At 45.5% G+C, this 23,866-nt stretch overlaps 1 protein-coding gene across 2 annotated transcripts in view; it reads right to left on the reverse strand.

The window, feature by feature from the left end:
• NEBL (nebulette) overlaps nucleotides 1-23,866 on the reverse strand; it is a 357,579-nt gene that overhangs the window by 222,289 nt on the left and 111,424 nt on the right. For both annotated transcript variants that reach the window (XM_081796070.1, XM_081796069.1), the window contains exon 3: nucleotides 8,149-8,233. In XM_081796070.1, the coding sequence (XP_081652196.1) occupies nucleotides 8,149-8,233 (85 nt within the window). The remainder of the gene's footprint in view (nucleotides 1-8,148; nucleotides 8,234-23,866) is intronic.

Consider the following 23,866-nt stretch of genomic DNA (forward strand, 5'->3'; position numbering starts at 1 on the left):
TTCCGAAGCAAAACTGATTTTCCCATCAACTTTCTCAGACCTCTGACCTTCAGCCAATATCTGAGACTAGTCTGGGGAACGTGCTTTCAAAGGAATAGTCACACGACATGGAAGGTCTGACGATTATTATTTTGGCAGACAAAAAAGAATGGCGATTCCTTCTCTTTAAGGTCTTTTCATCTTTGCTAACCTGAGATGCTACTGCAGAACACTTTTGTACTACAGTCAAGATCATTACAACTGGAGGGAATTTTTAAAAATCATCCAGTACAAGCCATTATTTTATGTCCTGAAAAGGCCAAAGGTCAGTGGTACCCAAAGTCACACTTAGTGGCAGAGGTGGGACTCAAACCCAGATCTGTCTTTTTTTTTTTTAAGTTTATTTATTTTGAGAGAGAGAGCAGGGAAGGGACAGAGAAAGGGAGAGAGAGAATCCCAAGCAGGCTCCACTGTCAGTGCAGAGCCCGAGGTGGGGCTTGAACCCACAAACCGTGAGCTCATGACCTGAGCCAAGATCAAGAGTCAGACACTTAACCGACTGAGCCACCGAGGAGCCCCCTTGAAACCAGATCTCTCGGTCTAGGGCTGTATTTCACCACAAAAGCCAAAGGTTAGCATTTTACGTACAATGTACTCAGATACAAAATAAAGGTCGATTTCCTACAGCTGCTCTGCTATTCCTCCCGAGTCCCCATCACATTCAAATGGGAGGAACTAACTTTAGTCCCAGCCATTAAACCAAATCCACTCAATGATGTAAACGGCTTAGGTATATTCAGACTTCCTCTTGCTTCCTGTCTCCACCATCAATATGCCGTCGCAGCCGGTGTGAGCTGGGAGGGCTTCAGTGACTTCAGAGTGAAGACAGAGGGAAGTCCTGAATCCACGTTCACAACTCCCCATTCTCCCCTCTAACTCCTTTGGCCACAGTGGCATCTCCTCGACCTCTTGGTCATTAGCGTCCACTGAGGACTGTGGCTGGTGACATCAATGGTGTATTCTTCCCTTGGCTCGGAAAAAGCTTGGTGGCATTGCCTGCCGAATCTGGCTCTCCTCACGGGGGTCCTACTACCGCTCCCTGCCTGCGTAAGCCACCCCTGGCTCCAGGGGCACGTTGTCCCTGCAGTGGGAGCTCCCTCCCCAGCAAGCACCCTCGGCCTTCCCCTGCGAGGTGCGCTGAGACTTCCATCGCCTTCCACGCCACTCCTGATGCTGGAAGACAAAACCCAGGTTCTCCCCGTGCCCACCATGCCGGGGAGGCTCACTGGTCAGGTGGGAAGAAGCGTACGTCTTGTAGGGTGGTCTTCTCTGCTTGTTGCCCCCCTGCCACCTACTCACCATGCCTCCCCATCTTCCCTCTGGGACACTTCGGCCAGGACAGACAGGGAGGTCCCGTTTCAGACTCTGATTTTTCTGCCTTTTCCCACAATCTACCAGGGCCAAAGGAGGGACGGACAGTCCTCTTCACATGGGAGCGTATTTTATCCTTCTCAAAATGGGGTTCGCTCCTCGCCTTTCTCTGGACCCATCAAAGCGAGGTGGTGTGGCAGCACACGATTCATACAAGAGAACGGTGAAAAACACGTTGATTTGATATTGCTAAAATATTCACTTCATCATAGCTGTTACAGTCATGACCCCAGAGCCACAAAATTGATAGGCTATGTATTCAAATGCCTGATTAAAGGACCAGGAATCTGATTCTGGCCGGCAGAATCACAACAAATAGCGCGTAGCCCGGCCACGCAAAGTACAGCACTCACATCCGCCACCATGAGCTGCAGGAGTGATGGAAAGGAAGACAGGACGAGCCAGGAGGGCACCAAAGACCCACGATGCCAGGACTCCGAGACCAGATGGAAAGAATATGGGTCATTTCCGGAGGGGGAGGGGGAGAAGACCAGGCCCCTGTGATGAAAAGCTCTAAAACCCCATCATGACACAGCAAATCAAAACATCTTGGGTCATTTTGCTGTCTGTCACTACTGACATTTTTGTTCCTTACATCATTTTATCCAGAAGCAAAATACGAAAACAATCTGCCTTAAGGGAAATTACCAGGGTTAGAGTTAACATCTGCACAGCACGCTAGGTTCCCTGGAAGAAACGTGCCGCATTAATATTTCTCCTTTGAAGTTCTTACCCACATTCATCCCTTCCTATACGTGAAACATAATCTCTCATCATTCTTGCTGCCTCGAAACCCTGCGAGGGAACGTGCTGAAGCTTCTCCCTGTGAACTTTCACCTTTACATCCAGGAGAAGGTGCTTGTCGCGGGAAGGAGGCAGCATCGCCATGGGATCAGGATACAGCATCAATGGTGAAAAATCAGAAGATGGGAACTAGAAAGCTGCCAAAATTAGGTTCAGAGAAGAGGCGCGCATGAAAGGTGTCTCGTCCAAGATCAGCGGAATACAAGAAGTACCAACAAAAACTATCTGGGGGGACAGTCCTGGTGTTCGGAAGTCTGAGGTTGTCGGACGAGATAAGGGACGGATGGGAAGAGGACCCGGCGAAGAGCAGAGGAGAGTCGGCTAAGTTCAGGAAATGGAAACAAAAAAGGAAAACTGACACGCATTTTGAAATGGGGTCTATGGCCAGGCAGGATGCAGCAGACCAGACGGAGACCCCATTACACATTTGTCTGCAGAAAGGTACTCAGGCCTCCCACTCCCTGCAAATGTTTTAAAACATAATTGGAATACGCACGGCCCTCCCTGCAGGCCTTGTCCCGGTTGCCATTTTACCCACTTTGATTAGTTTTTTATTACCATCCTGTCCCCGACTAAACCACAGATCCCCTGAGGGTGAGAACTTTATCTGGGCTTTGCTCACCACAGTGTCCCCAACGTGGCCTTTGAATGGTGCCCGGTGGCCAATGAAATTCAGGTCAGATTTATGGCGGGGTGGGGGGGGGGGCCCCTCAGGAGGGGATTTGAAGCCTTCAGAAGATGCTATCCAACTACCTCCCCAATAGTCTTTCAAAAGCCACGGGGGTTCCCAAGTCAGAGATTCGTGGCTTTGAAGGAAGTCAGTCTCCGGCGACACTTGATCAGCGTCACCCGAGAGGGGTCTGCGTTAGGTAGTTACTTAACACCTGACTGGATGCTTAGACGGCAGACAACTGAGAGAAAAGCCCTCCGGAAATGCAACCACAGAATGGGGAGGTCCAGAAGTTGCCAAGGGCAAGCTGGAGAAAGAGAAAGCATGCCACAGGACCACCTCCTCGAGCGTCCAGAGGTTTATAGCAAGCACGTGTCTTCCTCTCCCCCACAAAGACGCTAAACTATTATGTCCCCTATTAAGAAAAAGATACATTCCCTTCTCACCCTTCCTGCTCCCATCTACTGTATTCCCTCCGAGCCATGCGCTTTATGCCTCCGCAGAGACGCGCAAGATTAAAAAAGAATCAGCTCAGATTACAAAATGAAGACTCAAGGGTTCCAGAATGATTTGTATTCTCCCCATAATCATTTTCAATCGTTCATCTTACCCGCGCTCGTAAATTACACACACTCCATTTAAGAACACAGTGAGCCCAAAATCTCTATTATTTTCGGCATGATTGCAAACAGCTAAGCCAATCACATAAACAACCAAGTGGGTGCGACTAACGTTCCACTTGGAGCGGTGCTTCTCAGACCTCTGCCCCACAGAGGGCCAGGGTTTCCTGAGACAGTCACCCGGCCCTGGGAGTGGGCAGAGGCGGAGACGGAATGGGGGTTTGGTCCTCCTTCTACCGGAGCTTCCCCTGCCCATGCCACTGAGCGACCCTTTCCACAGATTTTAGAAGTCCTCAGACCCCCAGGCCGGGCACTCAGAACATCCGTGCCCTTTCTTCCAGAAAGAGTATGCTACACAGCCTGAAAACAGGACACGTTTGCTACAACATACTTTGAAAATAATTCGTCAAGAAAATGTTTCTCCTAAGGGGCTTCTCACATCACTTAATTTTTTTTTTTAAGTTTATTTCTTTATTTTGAGAGAGACAGAGACAGTGTGAGCAGGGGAGGGGCAGAGAGAGCAGGAGACAGAGAATCCCATGCAGGCTCCACACTGTCAGCACAAGCCCAGTGCCGGGCTCGAACTCACAAAATTGTGAGATCGTGACCTGAGCGGAAACCAAGAGTCGGACTCTTAACCGACTGAGCCAGGCAGGCCCCCCTCGTGTCACTTAAGTTTTTAAACTTTAGGGATTTTGCAACTTACAAAGGGTTTGTGTTCCAGTTGAGTTTACAAGGCAGGGCTTTTCAACACCGGCTCACTTTCCTACAGGGCAAGGATATTATGCCCATCCCGAGCATGTTACTAATGCTAATAACTAATAGTTATTACTATTAGTAACATTACTAATACCACTGCAAGTAGAGTTTGACTTTTCCTCCTTGTAGAAGGGGCCACCAGGGGCGTCGAACCACTATGTACCCTCTTTCTTTGAAGCCATCCACCCTGTGATCTGTGATGAAAAGGGAGTTAAGTGACATTGGAAGTCCTTCCCCCTCTCCCTCCCCACCAACTCAACTGCCTGTTTCCAGGGAAGTCCCTGTCCCCCTGTCCACCACAGCCAGTGTCTGCCCGTCCGAGGCTCCAGTGGCGTGCCAACTGGAGAAAGCCTGGAAAGCAGTGCCACCACCAGCTCTGAAAAGCTAACTCACGGTTTGCTTGTTTATTCTCCAATATTTCTCATCATTTTATTATGACAATCTGGCACCTAATACAGATCCCCCCAAAAAAGCTTGAGAGGGTATGACACTCAGGGGAGGAAAAAAAAAGTTGTTGGAAGTGTCTACAACCCTCTCAGAAACTAAGAACCAAAAAGATGAAGGAAGAAAAGGGAGAAGATCACAATGTGTCTCTATAAATAACTGTTTAGGTTCAACCAAAATTTCGTTTTTGTTTTTCCTCCATTTTGGCCCATTTGGTAAGCTAATGAGCTGAAACAAAAGAACTCGTTTTTTTTTTTTTTTTTTTTTGAATGTTTATTTATTTTTGAGACAGAGAGAGACAGAGCATGAGCGGGGAAGGGGCAGAGAGAGAGGGAGACACAGAATCCAAAGCAGTCTCCAGGCTCTGAGCTGTCAGCACAGAGCCCGATGCGGGGTTCAAACTCATGGACCATGAGATAATGACCTGAGCCAAAGTTGGATGCTTAACCGACAGCCACCCAGGCACCCCCAAAAGAACTAGTTTTAACCAAACAATTCTAAAAGAGGATTTCAAACTTGAGATTTGGCACAGGCTTAACTCATTTAGTATCACAAATGACTATAAACAAGTAAATAAAATACTAAAAGTCAATTTTCCACCCAAACAGTTGAGCTGTTCAGAATTCTTGATGTCCAAACACTAAGGTAATGCTGTGCCGCAGAAGCAAACTATTTAAAATGCTAAAATTAAATCAACTGCCATTCATGAATGTTACCATTTGGGAAGATCCCTTTCTACGCCTTTGCCAAAGCAGAAATGCTCTTACAGAAGTATTTTCATCTGTCACCCAGAAAAATACAGCTGCTAATAAAGAAGAGGAGGAGGATTTCTTCCTTTGCGTGACTTTTGCACATAGCAAAAGTACCTTTGCATAAGCTGAACTACCACCTTGTACTGCAACCACTTGCTCGCGGATCTCCTTTTCTGAGCGCCCTCTGAGCCAAAGGACCAGAACACTGGTTAAGAGGGCGGATAACGGGGGCTCACAAAATGTAGGCCTATTCCAAGTTCAACTGCTTACCAAGTTTGCAAGGACAAGTTATCTGACTCTTTAAAGGTTGAGTGCTTCATCTAAATAGGGACAGTAATCATAAATACCTGCTCCGTGGGGCTGTTTGAGACCAAATGGAACAACACGTGTAAAATTCTGTGCCCAGAATATAGCAAGGCTGACGATGAGGAGGAGGCTTTCACATCCCCAATGCCCCGCACAGTTCATTGCAATAGTGCAGAGTCAGTACGTGTTTCTTGAACCGAGTTGAATTTCCCCACACGGTCGGCCCGATGAAGTCCTACATTTCTTTCCAGCGATGACACTGGAACAAAATCTTAAAGAAAATCGGACGCCTTCACCCGCCCACTGTTTTGAGACCCCACGGTGCTTTGTGCCTTCCTCTATCAGCCCCGTGCCACCACCCTATCGGCACCTTCTGAAGCTTGCAGGTTGCTCCGTGACAGAGAATAAAACCAGCCTTTCGTGAAACAGTGAGCTCCTTTTCTTTGCATTTCCAGAACTGGGCACGTGGCAGGAAAACAGTAAATGCTTGTTCCTGGGCCCGGCTCAGGCACCTATCACCACTAACTGAACCCACAGGGAGCGGTGTGCCTTCCAAGGAAGCAGACAGGTGTTCATATCCGATCCTTTCTCAACCTTCAAGGGTCCACTCCAATCCCACCTCTGGCGGGAACCAGAGACCAATCCCACCGGCACTCATCCCTCCCTTTTGGAATCCTTACTGTAAATTAAAGATAGCCATTCTGGTGGGGTTGGTGTCGGGGGAGGGGGGGGGTGCTGGTTTATTAGTCCTGTTTCCTCACATACCCTGTGAGCTCTGTGAAGGGAAGATTAACTAATTATGAATTCTTTTGCACAGAACAAGGACATGTAATAGGCAGGAAACAAATATTTGATTGCTTGATTTAGTTCTGTTTTCCAATGTGCTCGAAGTACTCCTCCAGAATTATCTAATTAATCCTAACTTGATGAGAAGAAAGGCATATTGGATCTGCACAGACCACAGCCAAGTCCTGGCACCCTCCACAGTGTGAACGAGCAGGGGTGTTCTTGCCGGCTCGGCGACACTGCCTCTCTTTGGCCAGCACTCAATTTTTTGAACTAATGGCTTAGCACACAAGAATTAGCATTTTACAGAACCAAAAACTAACTGCCAACCAAGTCTTCATGGTGCTGCTAACCGACAGCAAACTCTACTTTGAGTTCTATCTCCCCCAACTAAACGGACTGAGAAGTGGTCCCAAGACCCACAGAAAGAGGGTGGAGGGAACCACAATCGCCCCCGTGGTCCCATAAACCTGCACAGAGATAATGAGATCCGCTACCACCGAGAGCCGACCGCTGTCATTTAGAATGGCCACAACTAAGCATTTTCAAAGCGTATCAGCCAGGTACCTCTTTCCTTTGCAAATTCTGCGCTTCTCCCTTTTTTTTTTTTTTCATTTCGAGGATTTTCGGGGACCATCATAAAAACAGTAAGCCTTCACGGTCACATAATCTGTTAACTTTCAAAATGCTTTCGCACCTCAGGACCTGTTGGATACCTGCAGCCACCCAAGACGGGTAGACGAGATAAGACAGACGGATAGCGGGTCTCACTTTACATAAGCACAGAGAATCAGAGCGGCTGGCCCAATGTCCCAACCGATGAACCACGGCAGGGAGGGGCCAGACTCAGCCTTCGCCTCCCTCGGCTCCTTGGTGTTGTCTTACTACATGGTTGACCAAAGGGCTGCAATGTAGCTGTTCCCCATCTTCCCACAGTGTGGCAGGCAAGACAACGTCTCTGAAAGAGAGCGCCCTGTGTTCCCTAAGAGATGGGGTGTCCCTGCGGAAAGTGCCGAATTTAAATCCCCAGTCTTAACCAGCGTGCTTCACCATATTGAAGGCAAGTTTGCATCCAAAATGGTTGAGTGGGAGCCAACTGTGGTGTTCTAATCTTTGTTCATGCTGTCAGTGTGACATATGAAAGAAATAGGAATAACGTGACAGGATGAAAACAAAGCTAGTGGCTGGTGTGAGATACACAGACAGGGTGTTAGCCCCACATGCACTGCAACTGGGTCAAGTTAACACCTCTTCTTTCCCCTACATATGCGGTGTGGAAAAGCTATTTATAAAATGTTTTTAAATATTTAGGACCAAATAAATCAATACTGTTGGGAAACACTTCCTCTGACCAGAACTCATTTAGTTGCCCTAGTCCCATGTGAATAACAGGACCGGGAATGTCAGGATGATCCAAGACCAGGAATAAAACAGATGTTTTCAGCGCTTTCACCGAGAATGCCCTCCCAGGCCTGCCTTCGGCCTCCACACCAGCCGGTGACCGGGCATAAACAGAACAATGGTGAAACCTCAGGAGAGTGGCCTTGGGACTAATATTTGGTACCAGTGCAACAAATATAGGCTTTCGAGAAGTTACCTGACTCTGCAATTCACTCTGCTGTTTCAGGCGAAGATTTTCAGGTGTATCTGCCACCGTGGTGAAGGACTGCTTTGGGTAGTGCCTGTGGAGAAATATTTTAAAAGAACGTAATTAAAATACTATGTTGCAAAGCAATGCTTTGACACCCAGTTGCTTTATCCTTCCCTCCCATCACAGTGGAAAGAGGTGTCTCTCTCCCCTTGGCGAAGGCCATCTCCGTATCGTTATTCTGGGTCCCTCCTCCATTCTCATGACCCTCTATCACCAGTTACCCGCCACGCCCCGAAACCTCAACCTCGACTTCTCGACTCTGTTGGCTGCCTCCCATCAGCATCCAGGCATGCTCGAGGCTCTCCTATCTTTTATTACCTCTCCCTCTAACCACACACTATTCTAGCCTGTGGAGCTAGACTCTCTTCTCTCCTTCGGCCAAACTTCCTTACCGAGAGGCCTCAACTCACTGTCCCTGCTCATCTCCTCTCCAACTCTCTCCTCAGCACCACGCATTCAGGCTTCTACCTCCTGCTTCCAGAAGTTTCTCTGCTCAAAGTTCTAAGGACTTCCCTGCGGACACATGCAGCAGCCATCTTTCTGTCTTCCTCTTGCTTCACCACCGCTCCATCTGGAAATGTCCTCTCTCTTGGTTTCTGTGTCACCGCACACTGCCAGACTGGCTTCTCCCCCTCTGGTTGTTCCTTCTCTGTCTCCTGTGGGTTCCTCTCGGTTTGCCCTTCCCCCTTCAGGGTGATCTACATCTGAGTGATCACCTGGGTGATCTCAGTGACTCACAGCCGCGGGTGATCGCTACGTGTATGCCAATTACTCCCAAACCTAGCCCAGCGTTCTGTCCTAGATCTCAGACCCCCTGGCATTTCCTCCTGTGTATGTTCCACAGCCACCATAAACTCAACCAGTCTGAAACTCAGCTGTCCGATATCCCACCCCACCTCCAAGACAAGCACCTCCCTCTTATCCACTCTTTCATTTAGAAGTGCCCAGTTGGCCAAGCCAGAAACTAGGACATAATCTTGCCTCCTCACACAGTCAATCAGTCACCAAGTCCATTGATTCTATCTCCTACGTACGCCCCAGATATGTTTACATCTTTCCATCTCCACTGCATTTTTCCCGATAGGCCACATTTTCCTTTCAGGGAAACAGAACGCTTGCCAGTCTTGCCCTTCTGAGCCAGGGTGCCAAAGCAAACATTCTAAAATGCCCGTATGATTACATTACTCCTCTGAGTGAAACCGCTCAACGTCTCCCCATTGATCTGAGAATAAAGTCCAGTCTCCTGTCTTCCGAGGTTCCACGATCGCCCTCTGAAGTCTTCCTGCTCACTCGCCACGTTCCACCCATGGAGCTCACCCTTCTCTTTCCCACCTCTTCGCCACACGCCGCTCTCCTGGACCAGAATACTCCTCCCTCCTCAGGCCCTGCTTCTCTGGCTGACACTTCCTCATCGCCTAGGTCTCGTCCTACACGTCACTGTTTCCAGGAGTCCTTCCCATCGTAATTCTCATCCCATTCATCTGTACGCTCCCACGGACATGTCTCTAGCTCGCAGTACAAGGCAAGTTCCATCGTAGCAAGAACAGGCTGTCTCGCCCCTTGTCAGAGCACGTGCAGCCCCTACCGGCATCCGGCTCCTAATATGACTTCGATAATATGTGTAAATATTTGTGGAAGGAAGAAAAGAAGGAAGAAGGAAAGAAAGGTAGGAGACAGGGGGAGGTAACAATCAGCCATATGACCAGAGTACGCGATCAAGCTACAGGAAAGCTTCACCATGTTACGTAATAGATGGTCACACATATGCAAACACACAGGTCCTCCTAGAGGTGAAGTGAGGGGCCTCTGCTCCCTCTGTGTGGGTAAGGGTACAAACCCTGATTCGTGGCTGCCCCCCCCCCCCCGCCCACACTTGGCTGGCACGGGGGGAGGGGGCGTGTATCACTAGCTGCTGTGACTCGATCACCACCAAAGCTGTGGTGCTCAGAGCTGTCCCTCCAAGAACCTCCTCCCTGGCCCCTCTCATTAGTGATGTCCACCCTGCGTCTCTTCCTGTGGTTTCTCAAAAGTCCTCTCCGCCCCACTATTTATACGGCACTATACCTACTCTCCTTGTAGACAGAGACATTAACAGAGCACGATGCAAAGCACTAGTGTTTTCAAAGTCTACCAAGGTTGGGGTGGCCTCGATCATAGGAAATCATGGTGCGCAAATGACTTCTGGCCGTCAAGAGATCACTTTTCCCACACAGCACTCAGCCTCGTATGGTCTCCTTCGCTTCTGGTTTCCACCTTCTAATCCAGACCGCGGACCTAGACAGTCAAGTCTGTTTCGAATGTTGGTCAAAACTAGAGTATTAGGGCGCCTGGGTGGCTCATTTGGCTAAGCGTCTGACTCTTGATTTCGGCTCGGGTCATGATCCCAGGGTCGTGAGATCGAGCCCTGCCACGGGCTCTGTGCAGACCGTGTGGAGACTACTTGGGATTGTCTCTTTCTCTCCCTCTCTCTTTTTCTCTCTCTCTCAAAATAAATAAATAAACTTTTAAAAAAAGTATTCTTTTCAAGGGAGGAGGGCATAGCCCACAAGGTTTCCTCCCTCTACGCACCCTGGAGTCACAGCCTTTGGGTCATCCACACCCTTTGGGGACTACTACTGAACAGTGCTGCTCACAGGGGAAGCTGGATAGATGATTTCGGTATGTTCTGGAATATTTGTACGTCAGTCTTGGACAACTGAACTTCACCGGACTTCCAAATGTAGCAACTATGCCTTGCTATAATTTAAAGCTAAAATAACAATTTAGCACATGTGCTTTTTTTTTTTTTTTCCCCAAAATACATTCTGTGGAATAAAGTTTCACAGAGATTTTCAGGGATTCCGCAATGTTTAATTCAAAAATTTTACATATCTATTTTAACTACTTTGAAAACTGTAATGAAAGTCTACCCTCGAATGTGTCACAGGCAGTTTCGCCCGCTGAGACCCTGCTGGTCTAACGGACCAGTTACCTCCGTTTGGGGACAGACATTGGGGGACAACCTGCTCCTGCCTGTTTATATTTAATTAAAAATCAAACAGGGGAGCCTGATGGGGGCGGGGGGTGGGGTCAGTGGGTTAAGTGTCCGACCCTTAGTTTGGGCCCAGGCGCCCCATAACTAAGCAGAATTTTAAGTTAAACAGCATCCTGAGGTGGAACAGTGAACTGTTGGAGGGGCAGGTGCACAACCCGTTACTGCTTCTCTGTGTGCACCTGCATTTCCTCCACACAAGTTCTATCTAAACAAGTTCTAAAAACAAGTTCTATCTGGATATAACAAAACCTCCCTTGCCGCACGTACCTCTCATTCTGGGGTATCATTTCCAAAAACAATCTAATTATTCTCTATCATTTGACTTGACAATGAGAAGAGGCGGCAGATCTGAGCTTTAAAGTATACGCGTATAGAGGTGCCTGTGTGGTTCAGTCGGTTAAGCCTCTGACTTCGGCTCAGGTCATGATCTCGTGGTTCGTGGGTCCGAGCCCCGTATCAGGCTCTGTGCCGACAGCTCTGGAGCCTAACGCCTGCTTCGGATTCTGTGTCTCCCTCTCTCTGCCCCTCCCCAACTCATACTCTTGTCTCTCTCTCGCTCTCAAAAAAAAAAAAAAAAAAAGAATAAACATTAAAAAAAATTTAAGTACATGCATATAAACAAAACGACACTTTTACAAGCCTGACTCTGGCATCCCATACTGAGTTTTATCTGGTCAAGGGTTACACAGGAAAAAAAAAATTTCGAAAAGTTTCTGCTGTTTTGTTGTTGTAGTTGTTTTAGAAGACGCACTATGCCGACCAGGTGGCCAAAGCAGCCACCCTAACGTGCCGTGCGATTACAGTGAGGACTATAAACACATCGGCAATATTCTGCATTTTTTTTCCAGTCCTCAAAGGTTCTGTTAGTGATGGGTTCATGCGTATATACCATAGCTTTGCCTAAAGGTGCATAACAGGCAGAAATTATGTAAAATTTGATCTGGGAGAAAAAATCCAATTTACAGTTACTAACCAAAATAATAAATGCTGGGGGAAAGAAGGAATTTCTATTTGACACTAGTAGGGATCACGAGTAACATAATGGATTTCTCAACACCGTGTCTATGTAGTAACATCCACCTGCACTAATCCAACAATATTCTGCTCTGAAGTCATAACCTCAACTCTTCCCTACCCAACACCACAGCTACAAAAAAAAAAAAAAAAAAAAAAAAACAGATGTAGAAATATATTGAGGGCCCAGTGGTCCCTCATGGGATCATACAAACAGCAAAGCAAAGCATTTGCAAATTCATTGATGGTACTGTAGAGTTATTTCTAGCTCTTTCCAAATACTATGTTCAAGTGGTAGTAGGAAGTCTTCCGAAAATAAATGTCTTGAATGGAAATCTTAATGAAAGTAGATCTCTTCACCAGGGCTTACAGGAGGAACATTTTCTCCTTGTCCCTATTAGGGGTCAGTATATAAGATAGAAGCCATGAGGAATGGATGTTCGAAGAGAACCAGGAAAAAGGTAAAAAAAAAAAAAAAAATACAAAAGAAGGGGTGGATGAATTGGTACATTAATAAATTTCCTGGAAAATGAAATGTAACTGTGTAAATACGGCATATAATACATTGACAGCCTGTGGAAAGATCTGGAGAATACTGTGGAATGTTTAAGCATCATAAATAGAAGTCTCTTAGCTGAAGTACACAGGAATTGGATGAAGTATATGTATCAAACTAGGCTGCCAGCTGCAACAAACCCAGATTTCCATGAAATGCTATAATCAAAATAAAAAGAGAAAGAATCAAGATAATAACAGAAGACAACATCTGAAACAGCAAAGTTAGGTTCTAGAAAGAAGACTTCCAATTTTTATCTCGGAGAGATTTAGCTGATTCAAACAGAGGAAAAGTTATATGCAAACCACTGAGCTGGTCAGAGTGAGAAAAGCAGTGTAAGCAAATCGCAACCTCCACGGACATGGTTAGAAGACGGAACAGTCTGGAGAACGTGAACATCCAGGACCTCGCTTTTCATCCAGAGCCGGGAGGGGCCATGAGCCCTGAAGCCAGATTTCCTGAGTTTGGACCTGGATCTTCCACCCGCTAGCTGTGTGCCTTCGCACAGGTTTCTTAACCTCTCTGGCCTCAATTTCCTCATCTATAAAATCAACACTAGGATGGCACTTCTTGAGCTTAGTCCAAAATGAACACCTGTAAAGCATTTCAAACAATGTTTAGCTCACAGGAAGCACCCAATAAAGTAGTAGTACTTCCTCTATGCTCTGCACGGCAAAGTGACTTAACCTCAGGACCTCATCACCTTCGTCTGTATAGTAAGGATAAAATACTCCTGGCTCTCTCGCGAGGTTGCTGGCAAACGACACAAAAGACCTTCCCATACGTAAACTACCGTAGGCGTGAGATATCAGTGAGCCGCTCAGACATGTAAAGTCAAGGTCTTTATGAGTTTATTTATTGTAAATTGTGCATTAACACAGTGGTTCTCGCACAGGACATTTGGTAACAGGCAAGGTCGGGAGACATTTTTGACTGCCTTTGGTTTAGGGCAGGTGCTGGGGTAGTGCATACTGTTGGCATCTAGCGAGTAGGGTGCTGGGAAACATCCCACAACGCACAGAACAGCACCCGCACCCCAACAAAGGCGTGTCCTGTCCGAAAGTCAATACTGCTGAGGCAGGACAGCCCTAAATAACAGATATAAATCTCTAACATGAGAGGAGGCCACTAATATTAAAACTGCCAGCTCTTTCTAACCAATCTGGTATCTTCGTTTTCACTGGCAGAGTCAAACAACGCCCCCCCCCCCCCCAACACACACTTCCCCCAAATCCTAGGCCACGCTGCGGGTCAATTACTCCTGTCTGAGCCTTCTCCCTCATGAGCACTTAATTCTTCCCTCTGTAGCTTTTTGTTGACTTGACCGCGTTAAAGTGCCACTCAAACTAGAAAGTGTGAGAGCAGAATTCAGGTGTCAAAATAATTTGTTATTACATCATCATTTCCTTATGGACCCTGTGCAGGAAAGAGTTAGCACAGCAGGCCTGAGCACTCTGTTTGAAAAGCTAGCCTAAAAGGTTGGTCCTTGGCCGGTTTCTAAGAACTTGGATTTGGGGACGGTTCCCACCACCATTAACGGATAACACGGTGCCTAAGCTGTTTGTACAAACAGTATGGTTTATGCTGAACATTTGCTTTCCTTCTGGGAGTCTGGCATTTGAGTACCTACTAGGCAAAAGGTGTCTCTGTGAATGGCCGCCAGCGAAAGTCCTAGGAACTAAGTCTCTAATGAGCTGTGTTGGTTGGCAACATTTGACACATGTTGTCACAACTTGTTGGTGGGGGAATTAAGTGCATCCTGTGTGACTCTTCTGGGAGAGGACTCCGGAAGCTTGTTTCTGCTGTCCTCTGGCCTTGGCACCATACGTCTTTTCCCTCTGCTAATTTTGCTTTGTATCTTTTCATTGTAATAAATCATAGCCATGAGTATAACTCTGTGTTGAGTCCTAAGAGACCCGTTCAAGAATCATCAAACCTGGGGGTGTTCTTGGGGACCCCCAACATATGACTCGTTGTTCCTAACAACACATCATTAATGAAAGAAAAATGATATTAGCATTTTTAATATATTATCTACTTTAATAAAAAGCCATTTTATCTCTTAAAAACATTTAAAAGGCCGAAGTTCAGGGACATCTGGGGGGCTCAATCAGTTGAGCACCTGACTCTTGATTTTGGCTCAGGTCATGACCCTTCGTGGGATCGAGTCCCGCGTCAGGCTCTGCACTGAGCCTGGAGGCTGCTTAAGATTCTCTCTCTCCATCTGCCCCTCTCCTCTGCTCACATTCTCTCTCTCTAAAAAAAGTTTAAAAATAAAAGTCCAAAGTTCGGACTTCCCATTATTAAAAACTGGCTTTTCAGCCCTGCCTTTCTGAATTAGATCAGGACCTAATGACTTTGCTTTGGGCCATCTTTTCGTGCTCCACTCTTAACCAAAGATCCAAGGACCATGATCATAATGGTTTTGGATGGTGGGGAAATGACAGAAAGTCTAAACACAATTTTGAGTATTTCTCCCAAATCGGAACAACTCCATTCTTTCATATCATTGAAAATATCTTCAAAAAATAAAACATTTTAAAATAAATCTGAGAGAGATTATCTTCTGTGAATTTATTTATAAAGGATGCACTTCAGCAAGAGAGAAAATAACTCCAGAAGAACAAGCTGAAATGCAAAAGGGAACAGTAAAGCAAATAAAATGGTAAGTGCACACATACACATTGTGTGGAATAGTAACGATGTCTATTATTTGGGTTTGGGTTTTTTTTTAAGGAAAAAGCTTAAAAAAAGAAAAAGCAAAAATACTGGACAATCACATTGAGAAGGTAGTCTGAGAATTAAAGTATTCTAAGGTCCTTCCATTCTTCATAAGAAAGGTTAGGATCTTGCTGGATTTTAGGCTGTCCTTAAGTAAATGTGATAATACTTTAAGGGTAATCACAAAGAATGAAAAACCATACACAAAGTCAAGTCTTATGGAAAGGGAAAATCAAATTTTTAAAAAGTACTAAAATGCTAACTCAATAAGATAAAAAACAAAGAGAACAGAAAGAAAAGAAGCACAGAAGAAACAAGACAAATACACATTTAACCACTGGGAGAAACAATTCAATAATCACAAAAATATCAATGAGTTAAAAACACCAGCTGAAAGACCCAGAGTCCTATTTTTCGCTCTCCTATAAAAGAGCTGTATCCGTTTGAGACAAAATACACTTTAAAAGTAAAGGCATTATTGGGGCACCTGGGTGGCTCAGTTGGTTAAGTGTCTGACTCTTGATATCAGGTCAGGTTGTGATCTCACAGCCCCGAGATCAAGCCCCGAGTCGGGCTCCACTCCAAGCGCGGAGTCTGCTTGGGATTCTCTCTCTCCCTCTCTTCCTGTGCCTCCCTCACTCATGCTCTCTCTCTCTCTCTCAAAATAAAGAAATAAACATTTTATAAATAAATAAAGGCATTATTAAGTCTGGAAACACTACAGTGATAAAGGTTCAATGCACGAAAAAAATACGTATCATCCTAAATACAAACGTACCCAATATCGCTCTCAATCAGTTGTTTAAAATAAGTGTGTGCGCATGTATATTTAGAGAGAAAGGGGGAGGGGAGGGGAGCGCACATGGACACGCAGGGTGCAAAATCGATAGGGGGAAGACTGGCACACCCACCAACGTGGTGAGAGGTTTCAACATCCCTTTCCCAATTATTTCCAGGTCAAGCAAGGAGACACAAAATCAGTGAATGCATCAGACATGGGGAGTGTGGAATTCGTGACGATAATATTGGTGATGTCTCCACACAGGGGTGGCGTTCCGCCGACTCAACAACCGGTACCCCGTAAGCACTCATCCATCAAAAATGTCTCAGGGCACGTTCAGCCGTGAGTTACTGGCAGGACTGAGCAGCGCGTACTGATGACCACCAGCCTGCCTCCAAGCGCTCCCACGAGCAGGAAAAAGCAGAGGCCAACGTGTGCCACGGGGAGTGAGCAGAACCAGAAAAGGAAAGGAAAACTCTCTCTGTTGGGATACGGACTCTATTACATAGACCCCTACTCCCTCCGACGGAGCTTCCCTGAGGATGCTTGCATTTGAACCCGGACGTAGTGAGAAATGGTAACAGAATGAAACTGGGAGCAGACAGGTAAGCTGAAGAGGGGGAGAGGGGGAGGAAGGAGAGAAAGACTGTAACCCAGACCAGGACCAACCGTCGCCTGCTAAATCAGAGAAACAAGCGCTAGCCACCTTCAGGAAGAAAAAGCGTTGAGCTCCAGGGGCCCCTTTAAAGAGCTTCGCATTCTGCCCAGAGAGGTTTCTAATGGCAAAGGACCAACAGGAAGAAGCGCACGAGGACACACGAGCCAGGCCCAGCTGTGAAGGCCGGACCAAAGCACCCCGACTCCTGAAGGGGTAGGGGACCCCAGGAATGGATGAGATGGAACAGCTTCAGACTGAAGTCTGAACTGGTGCGTTTACATCTAAGTTGCGCGGTGTTCTCCCAAAAACTAAAATGCTAACAGATTTGTTTAAGGAAGGCCTCCTCCAATGCCTAGAAAATCGGAACTGAAGCCAGCACCAGGCTGCCACGGCAAGAATGGAAAACAGCAGTGCACTCTCCTTTGTAAACGCTTTTCCTGCCTGAGCACACTTTGCCAGACACATCAGAGAGTTTCCCGGGGCCATCTTCCTTCCCCGCTGGAGCCCAAATCTCAGAAAGCCTGGACATCCAAAGGCCAGGGGCTGGGCTCCCTCACTCCGTTCTCCAAGGCAAAGTGTGTGTGTGCTCACGTTCCTAGTCTTCGGGTAGATTCCATTCCCCAGGGAGTATCTTCAAATTCACCATCATTGCATTGGAAAGGTTTGGTTCGTTAAAGAGCCATGAGGCAAAATAATACATGAGAGGAGAAAACCTGGAAGTTTTTCCCTTGAAAAACATTCCTAGGAAATTCTCAATTAATAATTCTCAAAAACAACCCTACTGGGGTTACCTTTTCCGGTGTGTAAAACTGTGTAAGTAAAAAAAAAAAAAAAAAAGTTATCATGAAATGTTTTAAGACTCCGATGGTATCCTGAGTAAATCAACAATTTTACGTTACTTCTGCTGATATTCCAGATTGAGTACTGCGCAGGGAATCACCAGTTAATGGGTAGAGACACTTTAAGATATCTTTTTTACATGTTGGGGTCCATCTGGGCATTTTCTACCTACTAGAACCCTTTAATTAAAAATTTGTTAGTTTACCATGAGCACTATTCAACATCAGCCAAAGACACGTCTGCTCCAGACATTCTTCAGGATCTATCGGGTTTAAATGCACCGTTTGCTATCTTCCTGTGTCACCGATGCGATGTCTGTATGTAAATTTCCTTCCACGGCCATCATCTCATTCTTAATTCTTCCGCTAATCTTCCCTGTAAGCACCTCCATAAACAACTCACACATAATGCTCTGGTTGCAAAACATCAATTTTATGATAAAAAAAGAGTGAATTAGAGCAAGTAAATGGGGAATGCTCTTCCGAAAGGAGGCTTATGAGAGCTGCCGGTAGGTCACATAGAAGCAAAAAATGGATTATGATAATGCAGGCTTCTCACACATGAAATACAAGCCCGAGCTGACAGGAGGTCCGGAATGCAAACCCCTGGCTCTCTAAAGGGCAGTCGATAACCTGTCTAACAATTTACCAAATTCTCTTGCTGGCTGGAAGGGTCAAAGAACTTGCCACCTTTTGATTTACTTCCTCCGCGGGACTCCATTGTAACTTCTACTGCGTGTTTACAAAAGAAGGCGTTATCAAAGGGATTACACGGTAACCTGACCTCCCACACTGTGAAGTGCTTATCAGCTATTGGAACATGTCACCTAGATTTTGAAGAACGGTATAAAAGGTGAGAAATTAATACATGCACACGCATGCGCACACACACGCACAAAGAGGTTGTTTAAGAAAAATATGAGCTTTTGGAGGACAGTCTATTCCCTAGGCTGTCGCTGATACTGGCTGAACAGCTCTGTGATTTGTGCCCAGAACATCAAATGCCACAGGTGATTATGGCCAAGAATACATGCAGATTCGGGACTCAAGTATCTAAGACATTCTTAGAGTCTGAAAAGTATTAAAAACCGGGTTTAGAGGAAAACCACCTTTGGAACACAGAAAAGATCACATTATATTCCTATAATAATAAATATAGCACCTGCTCAAGTGCTCAGTAACAATAAAATAATTACTTCAGGCCTGAAGAAGGGGGAAAAGAATCAAATAATTCTGTCTTTAAGAAAAGGCCTATATACAACTCAAAATGTAATATCCCACCCAGCTGCATATTCTCCATAAAAATGTTACAGACTCACAGATAAATGTTTGGCCCAAACGCAAGCCAAATAAATCCTGGGGAACTAATAATGAATAATTGTAAGAAGAAGAACCAACACTACGCTGCCTCCGTGCTCAAGGCAGACGTCACTGATCACGCCGCTCCGTCTGAAGGACCCAGAAAAGAACCAACATTCTTCCCAACACAGCACGCCAGGCAACCACTGCCAAACATCCTAGACCTCAGGCTCAATCGGCTTGCCACCAGCAGACTCTACTTCTTTGACCATTGGCAGATCCGTTGTTTCCTAACTTTTCAGGCTATTAAAGTAATATCGAGAAACTAAAATCTACGTAAGCATTGGCCTCCACTCTGCAATTAGGGAAATATTCTTACAGAGCAGGGGAACTCTTCAACACACTTCGATGTGTTCAGTTCTAAACTGTGTACAATAAATTCAATTTTTTTATTTTTTTAATGTTTATTCATTTATTTTGAGACAGAGAGAGAGCGTGAACAGGGGAGGGGCAGAGAGAGAGGGAGACACAGAATCTGAAGCAGGCTCCAAGCTGTCAGCACAGAGCTCGATGCAGGGCTCGAACTCATGAACCACGAGATCACGACCTGAGCCGAAGTTGGACGCTTAGCCGACTGAGCCACCCAGGCGCCCCTACCCTAAATTCATTTAATGTAGTTTCAGAATAAGCAGACTGAGGGAAAACAAAAGAAATTATACCAAAATGGGGATCTTTCACACCAGGATGTGTTAAAGAAAATGAACTCAATGTCATCTATAACATCATCAACTGCTGTGTTCCCACCTGTCCCTTCTGCCTCTTCTAACAACTCCCTGAGCAAGCCACATTCCTTCCCTAGGTACCTGAAGGCACGACCTAACCACAAAATAGATCAACTCTTCTTTAAATGTACTTTTTTTCCGGCTATGTGATTGTATAATTGAACTAACACCCAAGAGGCCATTATTCTACTGTGCCCAGTGCCAAGTATGAAGAGAAAAATGTGCAGCTTTAAATGTTTTCATCACAGGTTAATGGCATGGGAAGGAAAGAAAGACTCTATGCAAGGCCTGAAGTAAGTTTGGCGTCTTAAAAGAAACATAATTATTGCCTTCAAAGTTGTACATATTAGCTTCAATATGTCTGACTCACAGAACTTCAACAGAGTTGCCGCAAAAGGCAAACCAAGCGCCTCCCACCCAAAGCCCAAGGGAATTTTTTTTTTTTTTTGAGAGAGAGGGAGAGAGAGAGCACTGACACAAGCAGGGGAAGGGCAAAGGGAGAGAGAGGGAAAGAATCCCAAGCATGCTCCACAGTCAGCATGAGCCTGACAGAGGGCTCGATCCCACAACCCTGGGATCATGACCTGAGCTGAAATCAAGAGTTGGACACTCGACCTACTGAGCCACCCAGGTGCACTGGGAATATTTTTAAATGTACATACATATGTATATTACACACACTCACGCATACACACACACACACACACATACACACACACACACACACACACACACACAGAGTGTTAGTTGTTTAAAAGAATAAAAGCACCGGCAAAGTGAAGATTAAAGATACCTTAGTTGAAAGTCACCAGACAGGGTCAGATTAATAAGGAAAGGGGGCTCTGGAAATGTCCCCAGGGCCACTCCAGGCTATTGACAACCGCGTTCGGACCAGCTCCTCAGGCTCCTTCCCTTCTCCATTTACTCCCTGTACACAGCATATTCCCCGGGCTCCACCGGAGAGGTGTTTACCCCACGCAGACACCTAGGCCTGTCTCTGAGGAAAATGAGAGGTGAGCCTCTGGACAAATCCTGTCTCAAGGCCTGTGATGAGAAGGACAGGCCATGAGGTGACCTGTGGACATCTACATGAGTCACGGTGTCGGGGAGGAGAGATATTCTAAAACACCCAACCCACAGAGCACAGCCCTCCTTGCTTATGTTTGTTTCTGTGTTGTTAGTTTATTCCTGGACTTTGAGTCTCCACCATAACTGGCCCCGTCTGTGCACCCGGGAAGCTGGTGGGGTGACCGCCCTGGTCACGCCCAGCCTGCAGAAGGCCACAGGTGCCATTTTCTCTCCAGGGTAATCCCTGCTGTGGACTCAGACCCCCCAAGTGCCATGGAGACCCAGGCCAGCTTCCTATACTCTTCAGCCTCCTCTTCCATCATCAAAATGGACAGACAGCCAACGAGCCCCAATTGTGTAAGAAAACCCAACGGTAAGAAAGAAATGGACAAAAACGTAAAGATGAGAGTATGTCTGTGTGTGCACACAAGAGAACACAGCCAACCCTGGAGGAAACGCAATGCATGCGTAAGGACTCTGAAAATCATCCCAGAGAATATTATATCGCATTACACAGAATATTACAAGAATCAAGTTACAGCAACATCAATATCAAATTGCTATGGATCAAAAATGCCAATGAGTTGCTAGAAGATTTAAAAAGAAAAATGTACTTGAAATTAATGACTCACATGGACGGGGAGGTGGGGGGGAGGGAAGCTGACTACAAAGGAACATGAGGAGAGAATTCTTTGGAGTATGGAAGTGTTCTGTATTTTGATCATGGTGGTGGCCAATCAACTACCCGCACATGTCAAAACTCACAGGACCATACTCCAAAAAGAGCAAATTATACTCTACCTAAAATTTTTGAAGTGAATTTAAAAATATATGGATGTTGGGCCCCCCGGGAGGCTCAGTTGGTTGAGCGTCCAACTCTTGATTTCGGCTCAGGTCACAATCCCAGGGTCGTGGGAGGGAGCCCTGTGTCAGGCTCTATGCTGAGTGTGGAGCCTGCTTGGAATTTTCTCTCTCCCTCTCTCTCTCTCTCTCTCTCTCTGCCCCTCTGCCCCACACACACACTCACTCTCTCTCTCTCTCTCAAATAAATAAATAAATAAATAAATAAATAAATAAATAAATAAAATGATGTTGAAATAAAATAGCCAACAGAGAAATTCAGTGATGGGATAAATACGTGAACTAGTTATCTTCAAGATAAATCAGAGAGGAAAAAAACTCGCCAAAAAATAAAGAGATGGGCAATATGAGAGAAAAACTAAGAAATCTGTAAACAAGTCCATTTAACAGGAGGTTCAGAAACAAAGAAGAGAGTAAATGAAAAACCGTTCACACCTTCAGCTCTAAGGACAAACTAAGTGTCCAGCCCAAAAGCAAAAATATCCCTACAAAAGGTACCCGTAGTGAGATTTCAGATTTCTAAAAATAAAGAAAATCAGCGGAAAGCTTTCAGTAACACACAAAAAAAGGATGAAGTTTTGTTGGTTTTGTGTGTGTGTGTGTGAAGTTATAACACCATCAGTCTTCTCTTTAACAAAATTTTGAGGGAAAACAGTTTTATACCCCGTCAAACTCTGAGGACAAAAACATGACATTTTCAGTCAAGCAGACACTCAGATCTGCAACCCATCTTTTGAAAATATAATACGGGACATTTTCCATGATAACAAGAAGATTCAAGATACACCAAATTCAACGGCAGCTGAGAATGACCTAACAAAGTTAGTTTTCAAAATTCTGACTAGGGCCCACAGTAAGAAAGGCATCTTACCTCCCAGCCCAGTACTAGAACAAAGTAGAAAATGGTGGAGGAGGGCTTTTTTTTTTTTTTTAGCTGTTTATTTATTCATTTTGAGAAAGAGAGAGTGAGAGCATGAGTGGAGGAAGGGCAGAGAGAGACAATCCCAAGCAGGCTCCATGCTGTCAGCACAGAGCCCGACGCGGGGCTCGATCCCATGACCCTGGGATTGTGACCTGAGCCAAAATCAAGAGTCGGACGCTTAACTGATTGAGCTACCCAGCCACCCCCATTAAAGAATTCTGACTTTGGACTAGATTTTGCTTACTGATGAGATCCAGGAAATTCAGACAAGGAAAATGACTTGAATGTTTTGCTCAATTAAAAAAACAAAACCTTAGGGGCGCCTGAGTGGCTCAGTCAGTTAAGTGCCAGACTCTTGATCTCAGTTCAGGTCATGATCTCATGGTTTGTGGGATCGAACCCCATGTCGGGCTCTGCACTGACAGCACAGAGCCTACTTGGGATTCTGTCTCCCTTCTGTCACTCCCTCGCTTTCTCTCTCTCTCCCTCTCTCTCACAAAAATAAATAAATAAACATTAAAAAAACAAACCTTAATGACTTTTTGTCTGAATTCTCGGGTTCTAAATGAGTGAGGTTCAATTTAATGAGGTGTTATTTAGTAATTATTTGAAAAGACTGCAATGATTGATATTAAATAATTCCGATTTTAATCACCTTAGTGATTATTTACCTTTTAAGTAACTGATTTTCCCTCCTATCCCCAACTCCAAAATATCCGTTACAGCTTTCATAGTCAGATGTCTTCTCCGGACTCTGAATAACCTGCCAACTTCATTCTAGAGCCACAGATGCTCCGTGAATCAAAAGCTTACAAAGATTCAGTACTATGATAGTGAAGACTGAATAAAGATGATGCATCATGCCATCGTTGCCAATGGAACTGAAGGAAGATTCAGACTACGTGGAAAAAGCCATGGAGGAAAAAATTTTTAAAAAGAAGAATTTTTTATTTGAAGGAAAAATTGCTTTTACTAAAAACAAAAAACACAGCGTAAAAGGTGATACTAATTTAGTTTATGGCCTCTTATTGCCAACCTTCAGCTCATTCTTCAATCCACTTAATTTAAAATAACTGGTGGGGCGCCTGGGTGGCTCGGTGGGTTAAGCGTCCGACTTCGGCTCAGGTCA

The sequence above is a fragment of the Panthera onca genome, chromosome B4 (assembly GCF_046562875.1).
Source record: "Panthera onca isolate mPanOnc1 chromosome B4, mPanOnc1 haplotype 2, whole genome shotgun sequence".
Classification (NCBI taxonomy): domain Eukaryota; kingdom Metazoa; phylum Chordata; class Mammalia; order Carnivora; family Felidae; genus Panthera; species Panthera onca.